Source organism: Pteropus vampyrus, unplaced genomic scaffold (assembly GCF_000151845.1).
Source record: "Pteropus vampyrus isolate Shadow unplaced genomic scaffold, Pvam_2.0 Scaffold122, whole genome shotgun sequence".
In the NCBI taxonomy this organism is placed as follows: domain Eukaryota; kingdom Metazoa; phylum Chordata; class Mammalia; order Chiroptera; family Pteropodidae; genus Pteropus; species Pteropus vampyrus.
The window spans coordinates 1,524,132-1,543,634 of NW_011888903.1; the positions used below are offsets into that span (position 1 = coordinate 1,524,132).

At 32.7% G+C, this 19,503-nt stretch overlaps 1 protein-coding gene across 3 annotated transcripts in view; it reads left to right on the top strand.

The window, feature by feature from the left end:
- The window catches only part of PPP4R1 (protein phosphatase 4 regulatory subunit 1), a 64,440-nt gene that overhangs the window by 20,440 nt on the left and 24,497 nt on the right, over positions 1-19,503 (top strand). For 2 of the 3 annotated variants that reach the window (XM_023534173.1, XM_011366157.2), the window contains exons 2-9: positions 977-1,112; positions 1,913-2,019; positions 9,349-9,491; positions 9,985-10,131; positions 12,777-12,884; positions 13,020-13,085; positions 14,134-14,292; positions 16,083-16,210. In XM_023534173.1, the coding sequence (XP_023389941.1) occupies positions 1,054-1,112; positions 1,913-2,019; positions 9,349-9,491; positions 9,985-10,131; positions 12,777-12,884; positions 13,020-13,085; positions 14,134-14,292; positions 16,083-16,210 (917 nt within the window). In that variant the 5' untranslated portion in view covers positions 977-1,053. The remainder of the gene's footprint in view (positions 1-976; positions 1,113-1,912; positions 2,020-9,348; positions 9,492-9,984; positions 10,132-12,776; positions 12,885-13,019; positions 13,086-14,133; positions 14,293-16,082; positions 16,211-19,503) is intronic. The other variant, XM_011366156.2, reaches the window with a different exon arrangement.

Here is a 19,503-nt window from a genome sequence, read left to right on the forward strand (position 1 = left end):
TTATAATTAGTATACATCTTTAACTTATTACAGTCTACCTTCAAGTAATATGTTCCTTTTACATACAGTGTAAGAACTTTAGAACAGTATACTTTACTCTTTTCCTACCTTTGTGCTATTGTAGTCAGACATTTTACTTCTGTATGTTATAATCCAACCTGACAGTACATTTTTAATCTTTTTATTTTATAGTACATGTTTTTTGCTTTAAACAGTCAATTTTTAAGAGATTTTAAAAATAAGGCTTTTGCATTTACCCACATATTTACCATTTCTTCATTTCTTTGTTATAAATCCAGATTTTCATATCTGGTATAATTTTTTTTTTTTTGCTTTGAAGGACTTCCTTTAATCTTATAGTGCAGGTCTGCTGGCGATGATGTCTATCAGCTTTTGTATGTCTGAGTAGTCTTTATTTGACCTTTACATTTGAAAGATATTAATTTTAAAGCTATCTGAAAGATTTGTTTGCTGGGCATATAGCTGTAGGTTGCTATTGTTTTTTTCTTTCAGTACTGTAAAGATGCTCTACTGTCTTCTGGCTTGTATTCTGATGAGAAATTTGCTGTGATTCTTTGCTCTTCTTTATATAATGTTTTTCTTTGACTCCATCGAAGAATTAACTATTAGTGTTTGACATTTTATTTATTTACAAGTTGTTAGTGTTCTGATAGAACGTGTAAGTTCTCTCAGGTCTCTGACCACTCTTTTCTGATCACTCTGTTCTGTGATAACCCCATACTGAGTTTCTGCAGCCTCTGACCGCTGTGCTTCTAGAGGTAATTAGAACTTAAAAAAGGCAGAGGAACCATCCTCCATTCATTCATGACTCCTGAATTAACTCTAAGATTCTCCCATGATTCTTTGTACCAGTCCAGATTCATTAAGGGCAGTGTTACTTCAGATGCTTCAGACAAACGAGGAGTACTTTTTAGTTTCAGAGTGTTATAAGGAGTATTTCTGATGTCTCTGATAGTTGGTGTGGATGACTACAGCTCAGAGTCTGATGTGATTATTATACCTTCAGCCCTGGACTTTGTCTCACAAGATGAAATGTTGACGCCACTGGGGAGATTGGACAAGTATGCTGCAAGTGAGAACGTATTTAACAGGTATGTGCATATTCTTCTCTTTAAAGTGGAAGTGGAAGGATCACTTTTATTATATTAATTTCAGTAGGGAAAATAAAATTACTTAGTTTAAAGTACGTTTTATTAACGTGTAGTTTGAGTCACCAAATTCTCTTAATAATCCCAGCCATCCTCTTTTATAGTCGTTTACTCCTTGATCCTAATAACTATAAAGCACTCTTTCTTTGCATTTTGGCAACAAAACCAAACTATTGCTTTTTGCTGTTAGGCATAATTTTGATATTCATGTAAAGTGATTACTGAGGAGTATATTTTTCTTCCAGCAGATAATGTTGTATACTTACTGTTTGCCAGATAATGTTCAAGGGGATTGGGACATGGCAGTGACAGTGACAAGAGCTAACATTCTTCCAAATGCATTGTTTCTCCAACTATGGTCCCAAGACCACCTGTATCAGACTTTCCTGGGAAATCCGAAAGTCTTTGCTTAAATTTTTTGAGTATATGTGTATAAAACTCATTTAGTAAAATGAGTAAATTTTGCCATTATTATAATTGAAGATAACTGAAATGAATTTTCAGTCACCTTGGAAATTTGTTAAATCAGTTAGATAAAGATGAAAAGTGTTGAGTAAATGTTCAGTTTCTTCTTGTTAAAATAAAATCCATGCTGGCATTTGTCACTTCGTAAATTAGGAACTTGATATATGTTATGTATAAGAAAAATTTTCTTTAAAACTGTATGCATTCTGCCTTTTGAAATTCTGAATATTAACTATTGATGCTACTGAACACTATATAATTTTCTTTATTGCGTGTAGACAAATGGTGGCCCGGAGTTTGCTGGATACATTGAGGGAAGTCTGCGATGATGAAAGAGATTGTATTGCTGTTTTGGAAAGAATTAGCAGATTAGCTGACGATTCAGGTATATGTTTATGTAGAGAAAGTTTTCTTTTACCAAATAATGTGGTTTTAAAACTAATGAAAAACTCGATGTGATATTTCTTTAAAATTTTTCCTGTGTTAATTATCAAACCCTTTAGTAACAAGAAAATAAAAACCTGTTACTAAGACCCAGACATTTTATAGTAGGCCCATTCATTTAATTTTGGAAATTTCCCAAAAGAAAAATCTTAAGAACATTGCTTTGCATCTTGTATGTTAATATTTTAGGATTAATAAAAACTTTAAAAATTATTTTGAATAAATTGAAAAGGATGGAGTGGGCTGTAAATTTTTTTAAGCATATATAAAATGTTTTCTTTTTTGTGTGCTTTCTCACTTGCAAAAAATGTTAATCTCCCATTAAAAAACGAAAACTGTTTGTCTCCAAAGTGAAGATAGGAGGGTCTGCTTAAGAAAGAGGTGAATTTTATTTGATTTTTTTTTTTATATTTTAAAATTTTATTTATTTAAATTAGTTTCAAGTATACAGTACATTGTTTAGACATCTGTGTAGTTCATAAAACGGTCCCCTCAACTGCTCCCTCTCTCCCCTGGCCGTCCACCTAGCTATCTATCATATTAATACTAACTGCATTCCTTCTGCCATGCTCCCCATCCCCGTGACCAAAACTATCAACCACTAATTTGTACTTCTTTAACCCTTCACCGCATTCTCCCAGGCCCCCACACCCTTTCCCTTCTGTCCGTCACCAAATCATCCACTATATTTGTGAGTCTGTTTTTGATTATTTTGTTCCTTTTGTTCCTTAGATTCCATATATAAGTGAAATCATATGGTATTTATCTTTCTCTGTCTGACTTATTTCACTCAGCATAATAACCTCTAGGTCCATCCATGTTGCAAATGGTAGGATTTCAGTTTTTCTAACAGCTGAGTAATATTCCATTATATATATGAACCATAATTTCTTTACCCAGTTGTCTGTTGATGGGCATTTAGGTTGCTTCCATATCTTCGCTATTGTAAAGAAAGAGATGAATTCTATTTGAGGGTTATGATAGTTCTTTTGTTTTATAAAAAATATATTTATTGTGGTAAAATATGCATAACAAAATTTACCATTTTAATCTAATGCTAAGTGTTAAGCATTTTTATATTTGATTTTAGAAACAATTCAAAAATAAACTTAAAAATTTTTTCTTAAATCCATTATCTCTTCATAAAAACATGTTATCTGGCAATTTCTAATGAATTTGACATGTCAGCAGTCTTTTTATTTTTAGATGAGCCCATCTTTTAGTGAGAAGTTTATTTTATGGGAATATGTTTATTATTTACACAAGCCTTAAATTCTATTTCCTTATAAAGTAGAAAAAACATTGGTAAGCTTCCTAATAATCTTTCTCATTATGACATTCTGTGTACATAATTGCTCGATGTATATGCTTGTTCCAGAATGGTTTTAGGAGAGTCTCATGAACTCTAATTTGTACTTATAATTTATTTTTTTATTTGGCAGAGGTACAATTAAACTTAAATTTTTGGCAATGGTACTTACCATTGTAGTTACTTCTTTTTTAGTAGAGACATAGGTGATCTTTAAGGAGGAATTTGTATTTATCTTCTTTTACCTGTTGACCAACCATAGTGCTGAGTTTTATAAAATGTGTGTGTGCATATTTTTAAAAAATATGTTCTCAAGTTGTTGAGTTTATGGTAAATATCTCTATTGACATTTATACTTTCTGTTCACTCATTAAACATAAAATAATGCATACTCTATGCCAGGTTCTGGATTAAATGTTGGAGCAGCTACTAAAATGAATAAAATTCCTGTCATCAAATTAACAGTTTAATGAATGCAACCAACATATAAACAATAAATTATAATGGAGTGGGCTGGGAGTGGCTTCAGAAAATTAGTGACTTTTGAGTTTAGATTTAATAGAATGATGAGACAGACAGAGAGGAGAAAGAGCATACTCAGGCGAGGAAAAGATAGGTGTAGAGGCTTGAGGAATTCAAGACGTTGGTCCATTTGGTCAACAGCGTTTACTGAAGCTACAGTTTTAGAAAAATGAGGCTGTTAAAGAAGATAATTGAAGGATAGATTATAAAGGTTTATACTGTGCCCTGCTAGAGAGTTTTACATTTTTTGTGATTTCGAAAATAATATAGCAGCATGGATAGACTTAATGAAAAAGATGGGTAACAGGAAGACTAGTCAGGAGACTCGACTACTGATTATTACGAGTTGTTGAGAGTAATCAAAGTGTTAGAAAGGGATTTCAAAGCTCCTGTGGTGGTTGAAGGGAGTGAAGGAAGAGAAGAGTTGATCCTGAGGCTTCTGACTTGGTAGGCTGGGTTGATTGTGATGTTCAAATAAGATGAAGACAGTTGAAACATGTATAGCTCTAAAGTTAATGCATATTATTTATCCTCCTAAAGAAATAAAAAGTTTAGAACCTTTAATTTTTTGTTCTTGTCTGCCTTATTTTTATCAACTTTTATTTTGATTTTTTACTTCCATAAATTTGGCATTCATATTTTAAGGATTTGTGTATAGTAAATGCTTGTTTAGATTTACTACTAAATTTACTCCAACTTTTTTTCCCCTCAGTACATCTTTTATCTGATGCTTTTCTGGTTCACTTTCCCCTTTCTGAGAGAACATGTATTGCTGAGGGCTGACAGTGACATATCCTTTTTCCTGTCTGAAAATGATTTTATTTCTCCGTTTCTCTTAAATTATCATTTAGCTAAGTGTAAAAATCTAATTGATACTTTTAATATTATTCCATTCTCATCTTATTCTTGTTACTGTTGAGAAGTCTGCTAATCTAATTTAGTCCTTGTAGTAATCTCGTTTTTCCTTCCTGATTGTTTTTAAGACTTCTTTTTCTTGGCATTCTTCAGGTTTATTTTTATTTATTCTATTCAGGACTTTGCCTTGCTTCTTGAATTTGAGGATTCATATCTTTTCTATAAGATAAGGGAAACTTTCAACCTATACCATTTTAAATATTGCCTCTCTCCCATCTCAAACTCTTTTTTTAGTTTCTTTTTTGTTTGAGTATATGTTTTGTATGTAGTTCAGAATATAGAACTCTTGTTAGATAAATGTACTTTCCATAGCTATTACTTGTTTCTTTTCAGTTCTTTTTCTCCCTTCTGCATTTTGGTCATTTCTCTTAGCAAAATATTTGTTACCAAATTCTAACCTCCCATCTGATTGTTGAATATTTCGTTGCCATTGATTCTATTTTTTATTTTCAGGAGTCTTAAAGGGCTTCGTTTTTATAACTTCTTGTTTTTCTTTCTGTATTGTTTCTTTTCAGTATATTTCCTTTCATTATATCTTTAAAATAGAATCTTTACTGTAACATCTAGAAATTGTTTATAGTAGCTGAAGTTCTTGATATTATAATCCTCTTGTATCTTAATCTTTTTGCTACTGAAGGATCATTTCCTTGTCTTTTTTTTTTTTTGATTATGAGCTAATCTTTAGTTGGTCTGAATTCATAGGTGTTTGGTGTTTGGGTCAGCCTTCATTGTGGGAGTGTCCCTCAAGTGGTTTTGAGTTCTACCAGGCTCAGGGTTGTTAGCAACCAAGAGAAATTAAATTCTGTGTTTCTCTCTCTGTCTCTCTCTCTCTCTGTCTCTCTCTCTCTGTCTCTCTCTCTCTCTCTCATGTGTGTGGGTGCGCGTGTGCGTGCACTTGTAATTATTTGGGGAGCAGGGAGAAGATGGAAGGAGGAAGGGGCAGTTTTCACATTATTCTTGGGTATATAAATTTGTAACCCAAACCAGTTACAAGTATATTCTCAGGGTTTTAGAAATAACATACTTGAAGCAGATTTTTTTCAGTTCTTTTAATATCAAATATAACACTACAAAAAGTACATGAACTAAAAATGTACAGTTCCATGAAGTATCACAAAATGAAGGCCCATGTAATTAGTTCTTGGATCAAGAAATAGAATGAGCATCCCAGAAATCATCTCACCTCCAAGTTTCAGTTCTGTTCTTTTCCCCAGAGGTAATCAATCTTTTGACCGTTAAATGTATAGGTTTGCCTGTCTAAACTTTGTATGGAATCATACTGAATGTATTCTTTAGTGTCTAGCTTTTTTATACTTCTAAAACTCATTCTGTTGCATGTAACTGTATTTATAGATTTTTTTAAGTTGTTTTACAAAAAACTTATTATACGGTGATTACTATGTGAATATACTGCAGTGCTGTATGAATATATTATAACCTATTTATCCTTTATTCTGTTAGTGGATATACAGGTTACTTCTAGCTTTAGGTTCTTAATGCTGCTGTGAGCCAATGAGTCACACGGAACACATGTGCACACACTTCAGTGGTATTTACTTAGAATTGGCGTTTCTATATCATAGGGTATGCATATATTCATCTTTGATATGCCATTGAGTTTTCCAGTGTGGTATAACAGTTTTTAGTCCCACCAACGATGTATGAGAGTTCCTGTGGTTTCTTTCATATCTTCACAAAAACTTGTTTATTTTAAATTTTCTGAAGGGGTAGCGGTTGAAATTTATATCTCATTGTAGTTTTAATTTGCATTTCCTCAGTGAACAGTAAAGCTGAGCACCTGGTTGTATGCTTATTGGCTATCTGGGCATCTTTTTGAAATATATGTTTAAATCTCTCCCTGTCTCCCTCTTTTTTAAACTGGCAGTCTTTTTCTTACATATTTGCAGGAATTCTGTATTCTGGATATGAGCCCTAAGTCATTTATGTGTATTATAGATCTCTTTTTCACTCTGTTACTTATATTTTCACTCTCTTAATGGTGCCTGTTAAAGAAGTTATTTTCTTTTATAGGTAGTACTATTTGTCTGTGTCCTGCTTAAGAAAATTTTTCTTACCTCAAAGTCATGAATATTTTCTCCTATATTATCAAATCTAGAAATTGTTTTTGTTTTTGACATATAGGTCTACATTCCACCTGGAATTTATTCTCGTGTATGATATGAAGTAAGGGACAAGTTTCTTTTTGTTTCTATTTTTAAATGTGGGTATCTAGTTGACTCTGTACCCTTTATTGAAACGACCATCTTTCCCTTTTCACCTTTTAATAAATCAGTTGTCTGTATGGGCATACGTCTGTTTCTGCACTCTATTTGTTCCATTGGTCTATTTGCCTAAGCAGGGCTTTAAAAAAAGAAAAGTTACTGATTTTATTTTTAACTAAAACTGTAAGTTGTCACCTCCTTTTGCTTCATGATATATTTAAGTATTAGGTCAATATTAGCAGTGAGGAAAAATAGAGGCCATATGTCTGCTTTTTAAAAATTATTTTTGTTTTTCAAAACAGCACATTTATTTTGTTCAAGTACTGTCTAACTTCAAATGGCACAGTTGTGTAATAGAAATTTCAAATATTGGTTTGTCGATAAGACTCTTAGCTTTGTAAAATACTAGTACATTTTCTGATAGTTTTATTAATTTTCGTTTTTTGAAATCTAAAGTTCCTCTGTACACATTTATGCACGTTTACTTTAAGGTAACTTTAATATCATTAATAGGTGCCACAGTAATAATTAAGTCTGATGTAATGACTTGTATTGAAAATCCATCATGTCTGTGTGTGTCAGTCACTTGCATTTCTTCTGTGAATTGCCAATTTGTATCCTTTTCTTTCTTATATTCATTTGAATAATGGGTTTTTGGTATATTTAGGTATTAATACTTTGCACATATTTTCTCCCAGACACTTTTGTCTTTTTAACTGAGTATGGTATCTGTTGTTTATAATAAAGTCATTATGAAATGAAATTTGCTGGTCTTTTAGTTGGTTTTTCGATTTGTTTGTCTTGAAAGGACTTTCCACCTCAACCTTAAACATTTTTTTTAATGTTGTCTTTCAGTGCTTTTGAGCTTTAAAAAGAAGTTTGGAAATATATATAGTTTATGAGGTGATCTCCCTGATTACTCTAGCACCCATCTGGCTCTACACACAGCCATTACAATAATACTGTGTTCCCTATGCTATGCTATAATCTACATCGCTGTGACTGTTTTGTAACTAATTTGTACTTCTTCATTCCTTCACCTTTTTCACCTAGCCCTCCAACCCCCTGCCATCTGGCAATCATCATTTTGTCTACTGTATCTGTGAGTCTTGCTTTCATTTAGTTTGTTCCTTTTGTTCCTTACATTCTGCATATAAGTGAAATCATATGGTATTTATCTTTCTCTGTCTGACTTATTTCACTCAGCATAATACCCTCTGGATCAATCCATATTGTTGCAAAACATAAGATTTTTTTATGGCTGAGTAATATTCCATTGTATATATGTACCACAACTTCTTTATCCAGTTGTCTGTTGTTGAGCATTTAGGCTGCTTCCAGATCTTCTTGGCTGTTGTGAATAGCGCTTTAGGTGCATAGATCTTTATGAATTAGTATGTTGGTTTTCTTTGGATAAATACTCAGAAATGCAATTGCTGGGTTAAATGGTAGTTCTAGTTTTAATTTTTTGAGGGACCTCCAAACTGTTTTCCATAGTGACTATACCAATTTGCAATCCCACCAACACTGTACAAGGGTTCCCTTTTCTCTATATCCCTGCCAATACTTGTTGTTTTTTGATTTATTGATCATAGCAATTCTGACAGGTGAAAGTTTGGAACTTTAATCCAACTAGAATTAATGTACAATGTATTACCTTGATTTTGTCGCATAATTAGCTGATTTTGCTACCAGTACTTATTGGGTAGTTCATCACTTTGAAGCTCAGAATTTTGAAATGCCATATTTGTCACATTTAAATATGCCATATATACTTGGGTCTTTTCAGGGTTCGTTTGTTTTTTTAAATCTATTTGTCTCCTTTAATACTTTAATATTCACTTACCCTTTTTACTCTTAGTTATATTTAACTATAAGTCCTCCATGCATTGACTAAACTTAGCTTAGACTAAGTTTAAACTTAAGCTAGTCCTTATGACTTATCCTAGGAGGTTTTTAAACAGTAGAGTTTATAGATAATACCATATTATAGTTGATGTGAATATTGGATGTTTCACTCTTAGCACACCATGGTTATGAATAAATTCAATCATTATAAGAAATGATTGCACACTCAGTGCATTCCATGAAAATACAAGCTTAAGATGTGGGCTAAGTTCCTCCTTTAACTCAAGGGTTGACCCATGTATACATGATTGTGAAAAGGATCACAGAGTTAGAGAACATCTTGTGAGTCCTTTTTATGCTGAGGATGAAAGACTATTTCTAAATAGTCCCGAGCCCGGGCAAAGATTTTGTTACTGTAAGAGAATGTTTGCTCACATTTCTTTTATTTCTATAGAACCAACTGTGAGAGCAGAGCTGATGGAACAGGTGCCCCATATTGCATTGTTTTGTCAAGAAAACCGGCCTTCAATTCCATATGCTTTTTCCAAATACTTACTACCTATTGTGGTTAGGTATCTTGCAGATCAGAATAATCAGGTAAGAGTGCCATTCACATCCTCTTAATGGAAATGTATGTAGTATGATGTATATAGAATGGCATACCCTAAGTGGTCTCATTTGAATGTTTTTTCCTCTTTGATTTTGTGATTTTGTTATTCTGTTTTTCAAAACTACCATTTATCTTAGACAAGATATGCTGAGTCTGGCAAATCTAGGAGGTCTCCTTAGCACCATTATAGACAATGCCTCATAGCTGCATCCTTACGTGGTGCTTTCAAGGTATTCCTCAAAAAGTTTCTTTATGAGACATCTTTTACAAGATGTCTTTTTTGTTTCACTTCTTTTTAACACAACCTACCAGGTTCTATCTTTGTAGTAAGTGAAGAAAATAGCCACAGATTTTTATTTGCATGGTTTGCCAATAATGAATCCCTTTTAAGTTGAGAAGTCTTCAGTTTTGTGAAAATCCAGTAATAGGATTTTACTATATTGTGCATGTACTATGTTTATACTGTTAATTTTTTCCTAGGTAAGAAAAACCAGTCAGGCAGCTTTGCTGGCTTTGTTGGAGCAGGAGTTAATTGAGCGGTTTGATGTGGAGACCAAAGTGTGCCCTGTCCTCATAGAGCTAACTGCCCCAGACAGCAACGACGATGTAAAAACAGAAGCTGTGGCTGTAAGTAGAACATGATTTTTCAATTTAGGTAAAAATTAGTCACGATATTGACTAATTGGAGGTGCTCATTAAATATTATGCTGCATAAATGCTGTAGAGTTTATACATATTAGATATCAAAGTAGCCACAAATCATTGAATTAAAAATGTAATGCCAGGTTAGAAAGGGACTTAGGGGCATTTTCTGTGGGCCCCCTATTACGTCAAGTAACTGGGAATTAGATGGGTCTGTCATTGGGCTCTGAAAAGCAGGATATACAGCAAGAAAACAGTAACTGTAAATTTATTATTGTGTCACCATGGAAAAATAAGATGGGAGAAATAACCAGTGCAGTTCAAAAATCACACACACAGAAAACCTGTATTGAATGAAGAAACATTTGAACCCCTTTGATTGCTGCTGTTGAATACCTTTCTAGGTACACTTTCGTGTAAGCACAGTAGAAAAAAAATAATACTTGGTTTCTGCCCCTGACAGTATGGCTTTGGGAGAAGGATAGTCAGGCAAATAATTTTACTACGATATGATATAAATTATGATTACTAGAAAAATGTACAGATTAAGTTCATTGTGCACAGAGTCATAGTACATTTAGTAGTACTAATAATAGTCATAATAATAGTACATTTTCTGGGGTTTTTTGACATAGTTAGCAAATATTTTGATAGTCATCAAAAATAGGGCATGAATTGGAGTATATAGTAATATCTATTACAGTTCACATCTATGGTTCCTGAGTTCAGACAGTAAGAATTCTGATAATAAATTAGAAAAGTGGCAAATCTGTCTGAAAATTTATTCAAGTCTGTGTGCATATTGAGTTTACTATTTAAACCTAAAATAATTGTATCTTTATTAATATGAAAAAAATTAGAACAAAAATTTATAATGCTTCTGAATCATTAGGAGGATGAATTCAGTCATCTCTCTAGTCTCTCTTCCTTGAAAATTCTCTGATTTCATTTTATTTTTGGATGCTCAGGTACCAATTAATAAGTTTAGGTACCTTTTTCCCCAATAATATCATTTTTATTGAAGTGAAATTCACATAATATAAAATTAACCATTTAAAAGTACAATTAAGTACATTTAGTATTTTCACAATGTTGTACAACCACCACTTCTATCAAATTCTAAAACACATTTTTTTTTTTTAATTTCACAACTTTCTCATTAAGGGAAATCAGTTTGACATCACTTTATATAGAGCAGAATTAAACTTGCTTTATTATAACTTTTGATGGGATTTAACAATAATAAAATGTTATATTTACAATAAAAATACTATATCCAGTGCTAGTATGAAACCCATGATTCCCTTACAGTTGGTTTATGTTTATTTTGTCATGTTTTGCATTCCCTGGCTTCCTTTCTGTTCTTTATTGAGAGAATAATTTATTCTAATAAATTTAATTATGATAGAATCAGTGATATGGCATAACTTTAGATCTTTAACCTAGGCTTGGAAATGCTTAAAGATATTATGGCATCAAAAAATGAAATAGGCTTTGGGATTTTGATAGGGATTGTGTTGACTCTTCTCTAGGTCAATGAGGGGATAATTGCCAGCCTAACAATCCATGAGCATGGTAGATCTCTCCATTTATTTGGGTCTTTTACTTAACTCACCAATGTTTTATAGTTTCAGTAGACATCATGTATATATTTTGTTAGATTTGATATTTCATATATTTTGTTAGATTTTGTATTTTTAACTCCGTTGTGAATAACTTTTTAAATGTTTCCACTTGTTCATTGCTAACTTACAGAAATGCATTTGATTTTTGTATTCTGATGTATGTCCTGCAAACTTCCTATATTCACTTATTTTTCCTAGTGGCTTCTTTTTAGATTCCTTGGGATTTTCTGTGTAGACAATCATGTCATAATGAATAGAGCTTTCTTTCTTTCCAATATGTATGCCTTTTACTTGTCATATTTGCATGACTAGGAGTAGATGTCACAGATAAATGATGACAGATCATCAGATTTCTTTCTATACCAACTATGGGGAGAATTTAAATAATGTTGAGCTGATTTACAAACATAGTTCATCCTTGCTTTGCCTGGTACTGCATTAACTGAAACGTGTGCATATTGGAACCGCGTCCTTAACTTTGCCCTTCTTGGAACCTAGACTTTACAGAGTAGGGACGCAGTTCCAACAGGCACAAGTCTCATTTAAAACAGGTACTTTGTACGGTAAAGACTGCCTCTGTGTATTCTATCCTTAGCAATACAGATATACTAATCCTGAATCCTTCTTGCAGATAACCTTTCCCTTGAAACAGTCACCATTTATTTTTCTGATTGGGAAAATGTAGAGTTTTTTCACTTTTCAGGTTATCAGGCAAAATGATTAAGATTGAAACTGTAGACAAAAATGAAATTTTTAGGGTTTTTTTCTGGGTTTACTCTGCATTTAGTAATTATTGGTTGATTTTATTGGTAGTAATTAATACCTATTTTTCTGTCTTCAACTCAGATAAATAAGGTGAATGTTTTTTGTAATGTATGTGGTATGATGATGCTATATCATATTTTATGTATCCTTAAATTATATACTCTAATAAGTTAGCAAACTTAACTGGAAAAGTCTTAGTTTGAAGATATTTTCAGTGTGTTTTTTTCTTATTTGTTTTAGATAATGTGCAAAATGGCTCCTATGGTTGGGAAGGACATTACAGAGCGTCTTATCCTCCCTAGGTTTTGTGAGATGTGCTGTGATTGCAGGATGTTTCATGTTCGAAAGGTATTTTTTAGTCTCTTTTTTGTTTAAGAACACATGGTTCTAATGGTTACAGTATTGATATGTGAAATTTAAAAATTATTTTTAAAGAACTTTATGTGCAACATTTTGAAATGTCAGTAATGCTTTTGTTGTCAGGTCTGTGCTGCCAATTTTGGAGATATTTGCAGTGTAGTTGGCCAGCAAGCTACTGAGGAAATGTTGGTAAGTATTACAGAAACAAGGAATAATAAAGAAGTAAGTAGTGCATTACAAAGTAGCACATAAAGTTTCAAGTGCATACATTTACCCCCAGATTTTATTAACACAATTTCATGAATGTAAACCAGAAAAATAGGACTTTTTGAGGTTAAGAGTTTAAATTTCTGTAATCTGAACTTGTTTTGATAAAGACAGTTTGTTAAAATGCAGATATGTTTAAGGACCATTGATCCTTTTTACCTCTCCATTTCTATTAAACAAATCAATTCTTATTTATTCAAATGAATCTTTAATATTATTGCAATCCTCAAGTGTTTTAGGGACAAATTAAATCTACAGCAGGTTTTTTTTAAATGGTTAGTACATTGGATATATATGTTTAATGTACAAGTTAACATACTTTAAGTGTTTCTGAAACCATCTGTTACGCAAAATAAGTTTAGATACAGCTCTTGGATAACATATCTGTTGGCACTGTTTTGCGTTTTCATAGCCAATAATATTATGAATTGGGTGTAATTTATTTAAAATGACTGAATATTAATACTAAACAGGTCTTTGAAACTTTGTTAAGAAAATCTAATATTTTAAAACACTATGAATGAAAATAAAAGTAACTACAGGAATACCTTGGAGATACTGTGGGTTTAGTTCCAGACCACTACAATAAGTATCACAGTAAAGAGAATCACACGAATTTTTTGATTTCCCAGTGCAGACAAAAGTTATGTTTACACTATACTGTAGTCTATTAAGTGTGCAGTAGCATTATATCTGAAAAAAAAATACCAGTGTAGATACCTTAATTTAAAAATACTTTATTGCTAGAAAATGCTAACCATCATCTGAACCTTTTGGAAAAATGGCGCTTACTAGGCTTGCTTGACACATGGTTGCCACAAACCTTCATTTTGTAAACAAAAGCAAACAAACAAAAAAACCCACACAGCATCTGTGAAGCACAATAAAGCAGAGCATAATAAAATGAGGTATGCTTGTACTAAGACTTACTTTGTTTATCTGCCTAACAAAACATTATCCTTTTGCGTAGCTGCCCAGGTTTTTCCAACTTTGTTCTGATAACGTATGGGGAGTCCGGAAGGCTTGTGCCGAATGCTTCATGGCAGTTTCATGTGCAACATGTCAGGAAATCCGACGGACTAAATTGTCAACACTATTTATTAATTTGATCAGTGATCCTTCACGTTGGGTAGGATTTTGTTAAATATTATTTTTGTAAAATAATACATTTTACAACAAACATGATTTTGATTTCATAATTTAAGAAATAATTTATAATTTAAGGTATGTTATTAATACTTCTCAGAGTAGAAAATAGACAATTGTATTACAAAATTTCTATAAATATAAATCATGTTCATGCTGTTAAGATATAGCATATTGATTTTTAGATGTTAAGCCTTCAATCTCTGGGATGTCTCACTTGGTCATAGTGTAATAATTCTTTATATGTTGCTAGATTCTGCTCGTATTTTGTTGAGGATTTTTATATTCATATTAGAAGAAATAATGGTCTGTAGTTTTCTTTGATGGCTTTTTATTTTTATTTTTTGCTTGGTTTTGTTATCAGGGTAATGATGGCCTCAAAATACAAGTTACGAAGTATTCCCTAGTCTTCTATGTTTTGGGATAATTTGTGAAGAATTGGTAGTAATTCTCTTTTAAATATTTAGTAGAATTCAGCAATTGAATTCATCAGGGCCTGGGCTTTTCTTTGTGGGTAGTCATTTTTTATTACTAATCTCTCGTTATAGGTCTATCCAAACTATCAGTTTCTTCCAAATATTTTGTCTTTTCTTTTCTCACTCTTCTTCTGGTATTTCCATTACACATATATTGGTGTGCTTAATGGTATCCCACATTTTACTGAGGCTCTGTTCATTTTTCCTCATTTTCTTTTTTTTGTTCTTTAGCTTATATAATTTATATTCATATATCTTGAGTTCACTAATTCTTTTTCTTGCCAGTTTTGTTAAGTCCAACATCTTATTGCTCTCACACACAATTTCTGTTACCTCATTTTTTTTCCAGTATGTGAATTATATTTTTCTCTTCCTTTCCATACCTTGTAGTATTTTGTTAGAAAATGGGCATTTTAGATAATGTAGCAAATTTGGGTACTGGTACCCCTGTCAGGCACTTTGTTATTTGCTTGTTTGTTTAGTAACTGGCTTATTGGAATACCTTAGTGGACTTTTATTTCCCCGCCTCGCTCCAGGAGGCACAGCTTTGGATATGCCCACAGTCACCCTTGAAGTGACAGCGTTTTGGTGGGAGTGGGAGGGACAGCAGCTTGAAGTTCTCTTGGCTTGTCTCTCCTGGCCTCACAAGCTGTGACATGAGCTGTTAGAGCTTCAGTATTATGAGCCTTGTCCTGGTAGAGCCTCCATTCCACTAATGGGTGTTAGGTGGAAGAAGGGAACCCCTACCACTCGACCACACTTGCTCAGGACCTGGCCTCAGCAACAAGTAGCTGGGGGTAGGGTGAGAAACTGTTGAAAGCTCTGTGACTGGGAGCTGGGAGGGATCCTCCTGTTCTTGGATGCAGTAGTCTGGAGTACAGTCTGTGCCTCCCTGAATTAGTCTGGGTTCAGTCCCGCAGGCTCTGAGCTTTTTTACTGAATTTTTGTGGATTTTCTTGAATAGATATTCTTTAAATTGTTTTTTCCCTTAAGACCATTTCCAGAAGTGTTGAATGGTGGGTTTTTTTTTTCCCCCTCGCATTTCACTGAAGGCGAGCGTCTCCACGCACTCACAGGGCTCACCCAGGGTATGGTCCATGGTTCCCACCTGGGGCATGAACCCAAGACACCTTCTGCGTGTAAAGCAGACGTGCTGACCACTACACTATGGAGCCACCTCCTGAATCTGGGTTTCTTTTAGAAAAAATTATTATCTTAAACATACTTCATTCAGTATATGCAAAGTAGGTTATTAATAATCCTGTATATTTATGTTTTATCCTTTTTTCTTTCATAGGTTCGCCAAGCAGCTTTTCAGTCTCTGGGACCTTTCATATCTACTTTTGCCAATCCATCTAGCTCAGGCCAGTATTTTAAAGAAGAAAACAAAAGTTCAGAAGATACATCAGTAGAAGACAAAAATAGGTATAATTTTTTAAAACTTGCTTTCCAGTTTAACTGCCTGAGAACTTTTTTTTCATATTCACTATTTCATAATAAGTGTTCTTTTTGGAGAGTTTACTGTTTCTCTTAATTATACAAATTGGTAAATATTTTCGTAGAGTTTTATTTTAAATACATTTGTTAAATGTCATTTTGGTTGGTTTTATATTAGATGAGTAGATGAAAATGTACGTGACACACTGAGCTTGATGCCAGGCACATAGAAAACTCTAAATGATAGATTTGATACTAGTTTGGAATAAGTTTATTTAATAAATTATTTTCCTAGTAAACTATCTGTTAACATTGAGAATATACAAGGCAATGGTTATCTCATTTAAAGAGTTTAATTTTTTAAGGAGTAAAACCTAACTTAGGGATATGTTTGTTTTAGTATATAGTCCATTTCCTACTATTATTTTTTCTTCCAGTCAGTAAATTTAGTTGTATATCTTGGATCCTCCGTCTGTAGAATGATGATTATAATCTCTCAACTGAGGGGGAAAGTATTTTAATGATTAGCACCAAATTAGTGTACTTACTACCTAGAATATCAGTTTTAAGTATATTAATCTAATAGGGCCACAGATTTTAAAATTAAGCTTAAAAACAACTCTGATTTTTATTTTATTTTTTTGCATTTAAAAAATTTAATAGAGTTTTAGTTTTTTAAATTTATAATAATATATACTTAGGGAAGAAATAATTCAAACTTTACTTAGTGTATGGGAAACAAACAAACTTTTACAAGGTGTACACTTGAAATAACTGAGTACCTGTTTTAGAAACAGTCCCTACTGTAATGCTTGAGTTACCATAGTGTCTTGTCCCTCCCTTGTCATGATGCTAATGGACATTTTCTTCTGTAGGTCTTGATACTGTGATATTTGCTTTCTTGGTGTTTTGATTTGGCAGTTCTTCTTTCTTCTCTGCTGCCTTGTTTTACCTTTTTGCCCGTTCTCCTACTGTCCTGCTGAATAGCCAAACAAACCTGAGGTACTGTTTTTTGTAAAGGAAGAAAAATCACTCTAAACCTGCCTTCCTAGCAAGCAAAGTCTGTCAGTTCTTTTGAAAACAGCTGCTGCAAGGAGTTTGACAAAAATAATGATTGGGGGTGGAAGGGTGTTACCTGTTTTTCATTTTTAAAGTCAGCATACCTTTTCACTATCTAATCGTACAGACTATTATGTAACATTTATTTTTTAAGTCTGGAGAGAGTATAGTAAGTGAAATTGAAAATTTACAGAATTGTGTAGGACACGATCAGCAGACTTTCTGTAAAAATTAATTAATATTTTCTGTCTCCATCACAACTACTCAACTCTGCTTTTGCAGTGTGTAGCAGCCATAGACACTACATAAACAGATACTGACAAAAATAGTTGGTGGGGATATCATGGCCAGTAGTTTTTCTGACTGCCAGTATAGGACGTTATTGGAAAGCTATTTAAAGGGAGTTATCTTTTAGCTACAAACCTGAATTTCTCTTCCATTGTGGTGAGATATGTCTTAATGTCAAGTCAATACTATTTGTAGCATTGGATTTTCATTATATTATTAGACTTTATTGAATTGTGTTAATGGCATAAGGGAAAGAAGAGAAAGTTCCTGGCTAGGGAAGGAGTTTGTGCTAAATGTTGTAAAAGCTTTTGTATATTATATAGTTTTGCTTCCGAGCTTCAGAAAGAGTTGTCTTGTATATTATTAATCTCAGAACCATTAGTTTGTTTGCTCTCTCTTAAATACTGCACTGGTGTTTGTTTTCAGCTTTGTTAAAACTGGTTTTCTTGCTATTTAAGATTAATTGATTGATTATGCAAAAATTAATTGAGCACCTACTAAGAACCAGCTTCTTATAGATGGAAATAGAGAACTTGGTTCCTGTTCTCAAGGGCTTCTCAGTTTCATAGAATTAAGATTTCTAAATATCTTACAAAGCAAGCAAGTTTTTGGCAATATATTTCCACTACTATTTATTATATATTGTTTCATCTGATCCCGGAGACATTTACTATCACTTAACACTTTATGAAGCATTTATTGATTATAAACATCTGACTTTATATACAGAATTTATCTTTCACTCACCCTAGATCAGGCTTTTAATTGTTCTTTGAAGGTGTTAATGAAGGCTACTTCAGAAGCAGAGTAAAGTGTTCAAATTTGCATTTCTAAATTATGTAAAATAAGCATTCTCTTTTTTATTTAGTCAAACCAACAATTATATTGTTCTCTGAATATATTATGTTCTTTTGGCTCTCCCTTTTTTCTGTTCTGGAAGCCCCCCTATTCCATTCATACTTCATTTAATAAAGTCGATGTCAGCATGTCTTCTGTCTCTAAATTCAACTACCTCCAAAAATCTTTCCCTGAGTTTTGCAGGAAATTCACAGTGTTTGCATCTTGGCTGTTAGTAGGACTGGAATGAGAATACTAAATTTTAATCATATCTTTTCAGTTGTGTATTTGTATATATCACTCTAGTAGATGACAAGTCCATTCGGAATAACTGTCTCGCTGTTTATCTTTATATATACCACCACCTTCACTGGGCCTGGCACATAGTTGACACATGATAAATCTTGAATTAATTATTATAAGAAAATAACAAATTAATAATATTTGATTTCAAAAACCTTACATTACTGAACCACTTTTTTGTCAGTTTAGCTTAATGCTAATTATTTGAAAGTAAAATTGATTGTTATTGGTACAAATTCAGAAGTATTTCACTGCTGTTAAAACTTCAGTTAGTTAATTTGCAGTAATTGAAAGATATATTATGGAGATTATTCTTTGCTTTTATCTCAGGATACAGTGTGCTTCTTTAACCATATGTTCTGTAGGTCATTTTTTCCTTGAAATACGTGTACAGAGACTTATTTTTCTACGCCCATGGTCTCTAGTGAAGAACGCTGAGGATATTGTAAATTTATGTAGACACTAAAGGAAACTTAAGATTCTTTTTGAGAGAAATTTTTGGTTTACCTTCAGTCGCTCTTATTACCTACATTCTCTTAGGAGGTAGGATAAATCTCATGCAGAATCGTGTCTCCTTAATTTTTCAGACGTTTTTGTTTGTATAATGGCATTTGGAAATCTGACAATTAAGATCAGAATTTTGGCATTTAGCAGCTTAATCTTGAATTGACTATTATCCAGCTCCAGAAAAAAACCTAGAAATCTATATTTAGAGAATTTATATTTTTGACAGTTTGAAGCAACTGTTATTCATACATATAGTAATTCTTCTAAGAATTTAATACTAGGGAAAT